The sequence below is a fragment of the Lasioglossum baleicum genome, chromosome 3, assembly GCF_051020765.1.
Source record: "Lasioglossum baleicum chromosome 3, iyLasBale1, whole genome shotgun sequence".
Classification (NCBI taxonomy): Eukaryota; Metazoa; Arthropoda; class Insecta; order Hymenoptera; family Halictidae; genus Lasioglossum; species Lasioglossum baleicum.
In genome coordinates, this window is record NC_134931.1 from 12,855,173 (window position 1) to 12,867,867 (window position 12,695).

Genomic DNA, 12,695 nt, shown 5'->3' on the forward strand with positions numbered 1-12,695 from the left:
AAGATACGTATTGTGCCAGCTATCAAGGAACAAATACAGCGTTTAACAGGCGACAGGAGAACAGTAAATGATATTACTCCTACATTTAGAAATATCCGTGCTAAACGAACACAAAGGGAAGGACTTGCAGCAGTAGAGAAGATTTTGAATGAAAGAAGGGAAACAGAAGTACATTCTACCAAGAGTGAATCTAACGAAAATTAAATAATGAAAGGACTCCTGCTTCCATAATATATTTATTTACATTTCTATTTTTGACGTAGAAAAATAATTATTATACAAACATGTTGCACAAAAAATGTTGTATAAATGCAACTATAAATACATTCATTTGATACACGACCGTACTTATATATATATATATATATATATATATATTGTATATCCATACCAGATTTATTGATTTTTTATCATTATAATAATATAAAAATGTTCGACGATTTAACAAATTTTCAATAGAAACATTTCTCTGCCATATTTATCCGGAAATATAACAGTCAAATGTGGCTAATACACCACATACTATTGCGTTAAAAAGGACCTATGTTTAAGCACCAACGGACTTACGATATAAATAGACCTAATTGACTTAAATGTTCATTATTTCCGTTGAACAGCAATAGCAATTCCCATTCCACCACCAACACATAAAGCTGCTACACCTTTAGTACCTCCAGTCCTTTCCAAGGCATGTAATAAAGTTACTAAGACTCTAGTTCCTGGAAAAAATACGTTTTTAGATGTAGTCAACAAATCAATATACATAATTTGTTTAATTCTTGGACGATAGACGCTCTTAACGATTTCATAGCGACCATTGCTAGATTCATTCAAATCCTTATGCACCAATTTTTATATATACAGGGTGTCCCAGGTTTTAATGTGCCAACTTTGTCAGTATATTCTATGGCACTAAATAAGAAAAAAATGTTTTGTAAACATACATATATCACATAGAGCTATATTAAAAAGTTATAACAAAAATACGGAATACAAGTAATATTAGGAATAGTAACCGACTTATCGTTATTGCGAGCATTGGCTCGAATAAATCAATGTATCTACTACCTGACGTTATCACTTCCAGAGTTAATTACAACTTACATAAGCCCACTAAATGTAAATATTGCTTATCTATTCAAGCCAATGCTCGCAGTAACAGCAAGTCGGTTACTATTCCTAATTGTATTTCATATTTTCCATATTTTTGTTATACTATTTAATAAAGCTCTATATGACCTATGTTTACATAACATTTTTTCCTTACTTAGTGGCATAGAATATACTGACAAAGTTTGAAGATTAAAACCTGGGACACCCTGTATATTTTCGAACCGAAAGCTATTAAAAAACTAGAATTTAGATGGACATTTATATTCTGGGTTAAAGTGGGCCCTTCTTTTGCCATTTCAGAATTAAGTATAGAATTAACTATTTTTTATTTACCTGATGCCCCAATCGGATGGCCTAAAGCAATAGCTCCACCAGAAATATTAACTTTAGATGGATCTAAGTTCAGAGATTTTACACACGTTATTGCTTGCGCTGCAAAAGCTTCATTTAATTCATATAAATCCACCTCATCTTTTCTCCAATTTGCTTTCTTCAGCTGAAATGATTATTCAAAGTTATGTTATAGCATGTTTATGAGATGGCTTATTGTTAACACTCATCAATTAAGTCATTATTTCTACTAACCACTAGTTCTACTGCTGGAATAGGACCTATACCCATAACTTTAGGTTCCACTCCTGCTTGAGCAAATGCAACTATTGTACCTAATGTGGATAGTCCTCGTTGTGCAGCAGCTTGTGCTGTCATTAGTACCACCGCTGCTGCTCCATCATTTATACCAGAAGCATTACCAGCAGTGACAGTACCGTCAGTCTAAGTTGTTAAAAATTTAAATAATTATCATTAGGGATGTGCGAGGTGTATCGGTTCGGGATTGGTCGAAAATTTTCGAGTTCTCGCACACTTCTAATTATTATACCGGCGGCTGTTTCATAATTCATGGTACAAAGTAGGTCAGGTCGATTCTGTGGTTGGAAATAAGACGATAATCAAGAATAACGAAATTGTGTGGGGAGGCTTCGTTTTCAAGAAAATTAAATTTAAATATTCTACTACAAGATGCTGTTGCGACTGTGTTTGTACATGGTACAATGTGAGGGCTCGTTTGCTATCGGATGCATTTCCGTCGCACGCACCCAATGCAAAAATCATATCCGTGTTCGTATCGCACTATGTTCCTTGTTCAAGAGAAACTATCAACTTGAGTGTAACGTTCCAATTCGATACGAGTCGGGAATAATCGTATTTCGATCGTAAAACGGCCGCAACAGCACTTTGTTGTGAAATCCGTGACATCGGTTACTCACACATCAAGAACGCGTGTACTCAAGTGAAATTAAAATTTAATTGTCTTGAAAACGAAGCCTCCCAGAAATTTCGTTATTCTTGATTATCGTTTTATTTCCAACCATAGAATCGACCTGACCTAATCTGTACCATGAATTATGAAATATACCTGGTACAATTTATTTAAAATATGTGTATGTATACCTTTGCAAAACAAGGTTTCAATTTTTTGAGGGATTCAACAGTTGTCTCAAACTTCGGATATTCGTCTTTGCCTACAATAATAGGCTCTTTTCTAGTAGGCACTGTGATAGGAATAATTTCTTTAACAAAATGACCTGCAGTCATTGCGGCTTGTACTTTTTGTTGAGATCTAGCAGCATACTCGTCTTGTTCTTCCCTACTCACATGATAATCTTTCGCAATATTTTCAGCTGAAAATAGCATAATACATGGTTGAATATATGTACACATATATGCAGTTAATGTTGATAATGAAATTCATATCTTTTACCTGTTACTCCCATATGAATATTATGAAACGCATCTGTTAAACCATCAAATATTAAAGAATCTACAAGATTACAGTTACCCATCTTCACAGGATTTCTAAGATATGACACATGTGGTGCCTGGCTCATGCTTTCCTGACCTCCAGCTACAACTATCTGGCTTTCACCAGATTTTATGGATGCAAAACCACTCATAACTGCTCTGGAAAAAAGAATAAATTTGATTTGTATTAGGGTTCTTGAATACCAATGTGTAGGAACATTTAAATTTATAATCTCAGTTATACGATAAGAATAGCATCAACATATTGTAAAGCAATTCCAGTATATATGCTAGTATATATTAAAATATGTATAATCTAAGAAATAATATTCATAAAACATTATCATAATTTCATATTTACTTCAAGCCAGATCCACATAGCATGTTAACTAAATGAGCAGGTACAGATATTGGTACGCCAGCTTTAATAGCTGCTTGTCTTGCTGGGTTCTGACCTTGCCCGGCAGTTAATACCTGAAATACAATATGTTTTGAACTCATAAAATTATAAAAAATTTCATTTATGCTCATTAATAAACATAACTGATTGTAATGCATATTTTTTTCACGTGTAACGTAACTTTTCTTACCACATCAAAGTCACATTTTTTCCAATTCTATCGAATACATATAAGAAATGATTTTATTTTATTGGAAAAATTGTAATTTGCAATGACGTTAATATGTGTTGCATTTATAGATATTACATTACCTGTCCAAAAACAACTTCGGATACATCATTAGGATTAACGTTTGCTCTTGCTAAACTTTCTTTAATAACGATAGCTCCTAAATCTTGTGCTTTTAATGATGACAAAGCTCCACAGAATGATCCTACAACAAATAATTTTGATGTGGGAAAAACTAAAATTATAATCTACATTAATTTAATAGTTAAATAAATACCAATTTCATTTCATCTATACTGCTAAACAAATAGAAACAGATATAAACAGCAGCGTATTACATTAAACATTTAAAACATTTTTCGAATTTTATTACATTCGTTAAGTAAGTGACAGTTCCATCAGGATTTTATAGTTCCACTTCTTGGGATTTCATAAATACTTATCTGAAGGTAAGAGCACTGTGATTCTTAAATAAGATTATAACCGACTCGTTACTATAAAATATACCAATATAACTGTTTCTTATCGCGTATCAGGCCCACTATGTTACACACGAAATATATTTTAAATTGAAAATTTAAAATTGTTTACACGATGTTATTTAAACTGAGTTAGTAGTATACCCGACACCGAACGTGATTATTTTTGCGTATTAGTATATTTGAGGGTGTAAGATACAAATTTATACCTATAGGTGTTCGTACTGCAGATACAATCACAACGTCACTTGTACTCATGTTGAAATTGTGGTGGAAATTACGTCCAAACTTACGGAAAACTGAGCGAAGACTGCCGCCAGAAGCCTGTACAACGGAAATAAGTTAGCAGCCGATGTGCTGACGACGTATGCCAGTAACGGCTTATGGAAGTGTGTCAAACGATATGTAGCCGCATTCTTTCTCGTGGATAGTTTTCCATATAGATGATGTATTGCGGGTGCATCTGTGGATTTTTAACCATTTTACACGAGAAAGCGTAAACTATTTCTACTTATTTAGTTGAAACATTACTGGCATCGATACAATATATACGAAAATTTTCTATCCGTTTCAAGGAGCACGAATGAAATGCAATAATTGAATGATAAAATAAATTCTATTCATATATGCTCGTGTGAAGAAAACAAAGGTAATCAATAAACTTACATATTTACGATAAAAATCAATAGTTTAAGAAAAGACTCCAAGGATATTGACACCTTTATTCTCGGCATACTAAAATGATTAAAGAAAGAAAGGAATTCCTAAGTGACATCTATTACTCGTAGCAGATGCGTACAATTTTTATTTTCTATTAATTAACCCTTGTATAGTCAACCAAAATGTATAGATTATTTAAAACCGTTCTGTACTTAACATGTTTGCAGAAATTCTCATAATGAGACTATAAATTAATATATTAGCGAGTAAAGAATGGACATACAGAAAAATTTTGTAATATTTTTTAGAGGAACATTAATAAATTATTGAAAGAAATACAGCAATAGTATCGGCACCCTTCGATGATTTGATCGGCGATACGTCCCTGACCAACGTCACCGGCGGGTTGACTTGAAATTCAACGTACAGGTGGCGCTGACTCACCAATCGTGGCGCCGTGGTGGTGCTCGTTTGTTTTTACCCAGCGTGCATTGTGACCAGTGACTGGTGCTAAGATGGCCGACAACAAGGAGGAGATTTCGGAGCTCGTCGAAAAGCGAGGTATTTATTGCGGTTGTTCGATTTATTTGCCGTGATTACGGTACGGGCTCAAGCTACGATGCACAAGGAATACGACGGTGTAGAGTAACGGCCGGTCTGATCCGTAATTGCCATAAAAATCACGCCATCTGCACGCACGGTGTCTCGAGAGAGGAACGATCGCGAAAATCGTCGCGAATATACCAACGAATCGGGCCTGTTTTCCGTGTCTCTCGCAACGTTCACGGTGACCGCGGCTGCTCAGCCTGGCCCCTGTTGACAGGGACACGCCTGTCAACGCGACGTCACATCCGAGCAGTGCCAAACATGCCACAATTTGACAGGGCTACGTGAACACGCTCCGTTGCACGACACCCTTCGCGCAGCGTGCGTGTAGTACGTGAGAGCGTGCGAGCGAGCGAGCGAGCGAGCAAGCTAGCGAGCGAATCGAACAGAGGCGAACAGAGTCGAACAGCAGACAGAACCGTACACACGGTCCTCGTTCTCTTCCCGTTCTCTGTGTGTCCGCCTAAGCGTTATGCTCGTTACTCATTAAGGTCATACACTGACGGCCTTGCAATTCGCATCGTCGCTCAAGTAATCCCTTGCTCGAGATTACCGTTATCTCTTGCCGCGAATTTACTGCCGGCTGATTCGTCTAACACCTACACCTCCGGCCTGCCGTGTAGATATTCGTGTAGTGCCGAAAGACCGAGACACCGAGAGAGATGGCGCGTGCGCGCGCATGTGCTCGCGTATGCGTTGCCCACGGATTCCCGATCGGCGGCATTCGAGCGTTGTGTTCGAGCACCACCGGGTCCCGTGGCGAACATGCACGGGGGAGGTGCAACGTGTCTGCCGCACTCGTCACACGATAAATACACCAGTTCTATCGCGATAGATCGTCGCCGGTTAAACAGAGCATCGGCTCAGTGATCGATTGCAGTGCTCGAAAAATTCAAACGTTCCGACTCGACCAACTACTGTGGGATATGCTGGAATCGAGCAATCGGTTCTAGAACCTAGCTCGTTGCACCATGTGATCGTTCTGCCGTACTTTGAATTACATGTATCGGAGGCAACCCGTTCTAAAACCAATTCATCATCTGACACAACGATTTGTACAGGAGAAAATTGAATACCGAATGGAAACGTCCACGTTTTCTCTACTTTCACAGACAATGGAAATTTGAGAAACGTAAACAATGCTTCTTCAGTGGGGACTATAAACTTCCGATAAAAGTGGAAGGAGAGAATTCATTAACACTTTATCTACCGGCGATTATTCCATAATTTTTGGAACTCTATGGTTGACGATTCTTTAAGAGAGCCTTCAACGAAGATGTTTAAGCTGACATTTGGTACAGCAAAATAATTAATAGGCTTTCGGTAGATAAAGTGTTAAGGGATAGATATGGTTTAAGTTTTCTTGTAAACGTAAATTGTTTGTTGTCGCATATCCCAAGTAGTTTCATTTTACAAATGTCAGTCGATGTACGATTAAGTTAAATAGTTTTTAGTGTACGTTGGTAGGCGATTTTCGATTATTAACATAAGGGTCAGATGTGTTGTTAGATACACTTCTCGAATAACTATCGAGAGAATTTCGATAGGAATACGCGAAATATTAGCGTGCATGTGCGATGTCATGGGTTTTGTTACGGTATCGGCCGGAAACGAACGTGTGTTTGATAACACGTGGTCACGTCCGTAGAGTCTAGACAACTCGCGCAGCGGTGTCTCGTCTTACTATCTGTGTGTGATAGGTTTAGGGTATATATGTAGATCAGTTTTATATGCACTAGCAGTACATCATCATTAGTTTCTCAGACGGTCATTCTTCATGCAAATTCGATTACATTCCCTCGGGAAAGATCTGTATCGATCATTTTTTAAAATATTGTGTGAGTACAAAAGTACGATTTAGAACTTACACTTTTTTACCGTTTGCCATCCTGTTAACTGTTGGAACAGACATTTTTTTAGTTTTTATTCACAAAGAAGTTCAGAGCAACCCTGTGACAAGTACTAAACTAGTTCTATCAAAACTAATTATTAGATTACGGATTTTATGCATTTCTGATAACATTGGGTAGGTGAAGTTCAAGAAATCTTCAACCTACTGAGATTAATAAACTAAGAATTCTGTTCTACTTCTTGCAATTGATCCAGAGAATTTTTATTTTGCACAATGATCCGCAGTTTAATAATGATACAGTCTGTCCCACACAGGGGATATATTGTTTTTTTTGTGGGATAGACAGTGGTAAAACAATTTTTGACGAACGTCTGGAGAGAAACAAAAATGAAATGAAAGCGCTTTAGGGCTAGTACGTTTACATAAACGTATCTTTGGAAAATCGATCTTTTCGCTGATTCGGATGTACGTAACTCCTTAAGCCGCTTGGGAACGGAGCTGCGCGTATATAGATTAACGGACGACTCGTTAACTCGATCCGGCCTATTATCGTTGAACCAAAGCCATCTACTGGCTGACAGCGTGCACCCGCGTGCACATCTTCTAATCGTTGAATGGGTAATGCGTTTCTTTTTCGCGGCGGCAGCATATTTGATTGACGAATTATGTAGGCCGCTCGTGATAATCCACGACGTAATCGGCATTCCGCGCCGATCAATCGGGATTTCTGATCGTCCCTGCCACCGTAATGCGATTAACTCGGTTACATGCGTCGCGAGTATTATGCGCCGCTCGTCCTGCACACGCGTCGCGCTGCAACTATACCACACGTCGAACCAGTTCCCCTGTACGTCTTTATTAGAAGATTTTCTCGTGAACGGAGGGGGCACCGGTGATTTTAATAACCACGTACCAGTAAAATCTGCAACGCAACCAGACCTACCACCCTTGGCAGAAAGTATCTTCTCACGTGAAACAAACGTTCTCCACACGTTTGCTCAGTATGCGCGTCATCCACATGCGACGTAAAGTTGTCAGAATGCTTTGCTGATAAAAAGACAGTAAAAAGGTACTCTTTGTTACCTTGTAATTCCTCTCGCGAGGCTATAGATAAACTGAAGGAATAAAAAAGAACAATTTTAAAGAAATTTATTTGACCTTGCAATGATCCTAGAACGTGGCAAATTTCTGCACATTGGCTGATTACGTTGATGGTTCGGATCGAGCAGTTTCCGCTAGGGTATGATACCTAGGATATCGAGCAATTCATTTCGGCGTGAATCGGGAGTCGAGGGCGCACCCCGACATCGCGTGCCTGCCACTTCAATTTTTCTGAACGTTGTTCCGTTGATGTACGCGCTTAATCCATTCGGCTGCCGCCAAGGAGTTTCCTCGTTTCAGCGATATTCTAGAAGCATCGTGATGATAGCGATCTTATACGGACTGCCGCGGATCAATATTCCTAAGCTTTCGTATTTTATTCGTGCATTGTATGAATAAGCTCGCACGTCGTTGTTCTCCGACAACGATGCCTCTGAATACACGATTCTCTCACGAGCTTGCGTATCGCAGATCCTTTCCGCGGCCTTTCACTCGTTTGTTTATTTCCTCGATATACTTAGGCGTACGAGGTGCGCTATGACTCCAGAATGAATCGGGGTTATAGTAAGGTCGATGCTCGTTCTAGGACGCATTTATTCTCGCATCTGGTGATTCATGACACTTATTATTTTAACTGAGCTTTACGTAAACTAACTGCACTTTCATTATACTTTTAATTGATTGTGTACTGGTACTTGTTTGGCGATTTCGTTGATTTCAATGACCTTGAAATATGTTGTGAAGGTCCACTGTCTGAACAACTTTGCACTTGACTATATTCTTTGATCTATCGACGAGGATTGTAATCTAACAAACTAATCAATGGTTTTTGCATTGATAAATTGAAATTATAACTGCAAGCACATAAATCGAAATCTAACAATGTTTGTCTTGACTCGGATTGTTCATGGCACTGTGCAGCTGTTACATTAGTCATTGGAAAGGCAGTGGAAATGCCAAAATAACTTTACTTGAGTCATCATCCCCTTCGGCGTTAACGGAACGTTGCCACGTGCATGCGAAACAGTTGAAATCACAGAACATAGACAGAACCAACATTGACCATGGTGTTTATATGAAAATCTTCATTTGCTTTATTCTTTGAAATTGAAGAAGACATCTTTACCCTAAAACCACTCCTCGTTATCTTACAGAGTGTATTACGGGCAATTTTGTACTGTGTTACGATATAAGAAAGTTCTTAACAAAGCTCTTAAGTAATCCTCTTATGAAAAGAGCCTGTAACTGTAATTGCCTATTAGCTGAAGTTTAGCTACCTAGCTGGCTCAATGGAGTAAAACTAAAAATCAATTAGAAAAAGGAAGGAAAAAATGATTCATATGTTTTCTGTCGTGAACGCATAAAATCCACAGTCTAGTCCTAATGATTTGAGCCATTCGAAGATAATGAACATTTTTCTGGACACACCGAGTAATTGACAGTATCCGATTAGTAAGCGTTTCACGATCACAGGTCCCGCCGACATTAGACATGCTCCGGCGAATTTTAACGGAAGGAAGTCGGCCATTTATGTCCGGTCACGAGTCCACGTGCCTTCGGTTTTTTAAACGTCAGTCGTGTGTCGATTTGCCGTAAGTACATTTCGAAAATCCGTCGGTCGAACAGTTCGTAGAAACTGCGCACAGCCCAGAGACGGTCCACGTTAACCTAGTCCGAAATTAAGGTCGCTGGGTTTGTGAGTCAATGGTGCTCTCAATTTTATTAACTGGCTTGTTGTTAACCACCGTGCAAATTATCCTTTTCCGGTCTATCATACAGCACCATAAAGCATCGTGTCGACTTTCACCTTCGAATCACAAGCAGCAAACGTTTTAGTTCATAGACGGTACAGGAAATAGGAGAATCGAACGCATCAAGGACGCGATATTTCGATTATCTCTTAGATATCGTTATCATTAGCTTTAAATTATTGCGTTGCACTAACATCTCTGAAATCCGTTAAGTATTGCGTGTACGTTACGAGCACACCGTACGGCCGTGTATTACAATGTAAACGTGACTTAACTTACTTGGACAGTGGCGTCTGTGAACGAGTCCGTAATAGATATTCCTTGCCGATCTGCTCTATTTGCCCTCGCATCTATACGCTCCGTACGTGCCCGGCAATAGTAAAGAACATCGTGACGAATGCCTTCAATATTTTCTATTAATATTTGACAGGGAGATTCCGTTGAAACGTGGAACCACGTTAATACGCCCGTGACGCAGCAAAATTCACGCGTTTTCTCTTCGCATCGAGGTAGGATTTATCGAACGGTTGCGACAGATGACGAGTATAGTTTAAGTAGGTTGCATTTATTTATTCCCGATGGTGCCGAACCGCCAGCCTGATAACGGTACACACATTATTGTTTTGGAGCGTCTAGAAAACGGACGATCTCGTCGGCCAATATATTCAGGCGAATTTTTTGCCAATGCAACTGTAATTATATTATAAAGAATCGAAAGACAGATGAAAATTCCATTTATACGTCCGGCAAACGAAGTTATTGGTCCGGTTATTGGTAGGTCTAGATAAAAGAGGCTAGCCACTTGGCAGCAATCTCATTTGGTGTTAACGAACCTCTAATTTGTCTAGACCGAGTGTTGCACGCACTAACTTATTACTTGTGTAATAACGGTAGTTAAAAGTTGAGCCACGGAGTTCTTAGGGTCGGAAGCTTCCTGCTCGCAAGAAGTTTACAGCTGTGTTATCGCAGCGGCGATGGCGTGCCGTAGGTAAGAAACGTTTATAGATCGATTCTATAGGAAATAGAGCAATCAGAGAAAAATGGGGAGCTCTCAATAGCATAGATTAAGGAAACTAATTGGTGATAAGCAAAGGAAACGGTATCAGTGCGAAACAAACGGCCCGCGATAATCGCAGAAATAAACACATCGAAGCCAGGATATAAGGAACAATAAAATGTATATCAATGAGACTTTCAAAACGTTTCCACCCAGTTCTAGAAAGTATATTGCGTGGAAACGTCTGTAATGAACGAAGAGTATCTGCAGAGTCCTCGATAGGTCCCTTCTGTCGGTTTCACGTTCGCCGTATTCGCGTCGGTGATTGTAAACAGGAAACGATGTAGGACGTTTTAAATTGGCCGGCATTTATGCGACAGCAAATCGGCACTACCTCTAGCCCTAACTCATCGTTAAACGAATGGCTTCGTTCTATCGATAAGCAGTCCTCGGCGTTGCTACGGTAGTTCCACATGCATTGTTCAGCACAAGTGAATCGATACTCTATGTCCGATTCTTTTGAAAGGATTATTCGATGTATGTATTATACATTGCACAGTGCACTTCATGATACTATCTTCGAGTTACGCCGAAGAGAAAAAGTTCAGTTTCCTGACTATAGCTCCGTAGACTGTAGACGTAGACTATCCCGGACGATAAAAGACAACGCTTTATTATTATTCGATGACTTAATTTTAGACGACGCCAGTCTGAAGATCATGTTCATATTTGACGGGGTTCTAAAGACGAAGATGTACATATGCATATTGAACTTTATTCTTGGTAATATGGAGCTTTGGAAGATCTGTTTGAAGATCAAGGTTAATCTTTATTGAAAATGCTACTAGACGGACCGGTGACGCAATTGGCAATTAGCTACGATGAAACCGATGATTAATGACAAATTCAGATATTTTATGGAGTTACCATTTCTAAAAATATTTTTGGTATTTCAATGCGAATAGCTCTACTGTATACAGCACATCGTAACGATATTAATGAGGGGCAAGAGTTTGCTAATATTCTTAACTTGTTCCTAACTATGGTAATAAAATAGAAGTTCTTGCTGTGCATGCATAAGGAATTCGAAAAAGAAATTTCTTTACCATATGAAAAACGGACCAATGAGAGATCTACGCGCGCATAAATACTATTTGGACCGCTCGAAGCAAGAGCCATGGCGGGATTAATTGTCTTCAGATAATGGTTTAACAAGAGCAATCCTAATTCAGCTTCGCAGCCGGTCTTCTGAAGAGGAACCTCGATCGGAATCAGAGCCTCGTTCCTAGCTTCTTTCTGCGAGGTGACCACTAATTATGGCCGCAACGCTGCACCATGTAATACGTACTAATTATTTTAACACCGTTACGTAATCATTGGCCGGCCACGTTTTCGATCATCACCGTTTCCTGCCATACCTTCGCGGAAGGAACCTCTACCGTGGCGAAAGAAAAAAAGAATACGACGAAACTCGATTCAAAGATACCGATTAAAGGCTCGCTCATAAATTACTGAACGGCGCTGTGAATACCTGAGTCTGTTCGTAAATCATCGCGACTTGTTACACACCTGCGTCTGTGGCGTGATGACCTTCACCTGCAGACGCGAGTCTTGTTCTTTTAATAGAAAAGAGTTCAGCAGCATCCACCAGGAGGAATTTTAGCTTTCTATTTTCGGTTTCATTAATTAAATTACTTCGATTTT

General features: G+C 39.1%; 2 protein-coding genes across 4 annotated transcripts in view; one reads left to right on the forward strand and one right to left on the reverse strand.

The window, feature by feature from the left end:
• Nt5a (5' nucleotidase A) overlaps positions 1–12,695 on the forward strand; it is a 128,463-nt gene that overhangs the window by 2,762 nt on the left and 113,006 nt on the right. For 2 of the 3 annotated variants that reach the window (XM_076447695.1, XM_076447694.1), the window contains exon 3: positions 4–5,245. In XM_076447695.1, the coding sequence (XP_076303810.1) occupies positions 4–204 (201 nt within the window). In that variant the 3' untranslated portion in view covers positions 205–5,245. Of the gene's footprint in view, positions 1–3; positions 5,246–12,695 lie in introns of those variants that run through there. The other variant, XM_076447693.1, reaches the window with a different exon arrangement.
• Positions 580–5,598, reverse strand: Acat2 (Acetyl-CoA acetyltransferase 2). Its single transcript, XM_076447703.1, has 9 exons — positions 5,129–5,598; positions 4,234–4,487; positions 3,629–3,750; positions 3,278–3,390; positions 2,876–3,075; positions 2,566–2,795; positions 1,699–1,887; positions 1,447–1,609; positions 580–719 (listed from the first exon to the last, which is right to left on the reverse strand). Exons 2-9 carry the CDS (start codon positions 4,280–4,282, stop codon positions 601–603), a joined length of 1,185 nt encoding a protein of 394 aa, XP_076303818.1. The 5' UTR covers positions 4,283–4,487; positions 5,129–5,598; the 3' UTR covers positions 580–600.

Excerpts from the sequence above, each read along its gene's own strand:
- Acat2 (XM_076447703.1), bottom strand. The coding sequence starts at position 4,282 with ATGAGTACAAGTGACGTTGTGATTGTATCTGCAGTACGAACACCTATA. Across the intron at positions 2,796-2,875 it reads TATTCATATGGGAGTAACAG|CTGAAAATATTGCGAAAGAT; the intron begins GTAAAAGATATG and ends TGCTATTTTCAG. Across the intron at positions 720-1,446 it reads CCATCCGATTGGGGCATCAG|GAACTAGAGTCTTAGTAACT; the intron begins GTAAATAAAAAA and ends TATTTTTTCCAG.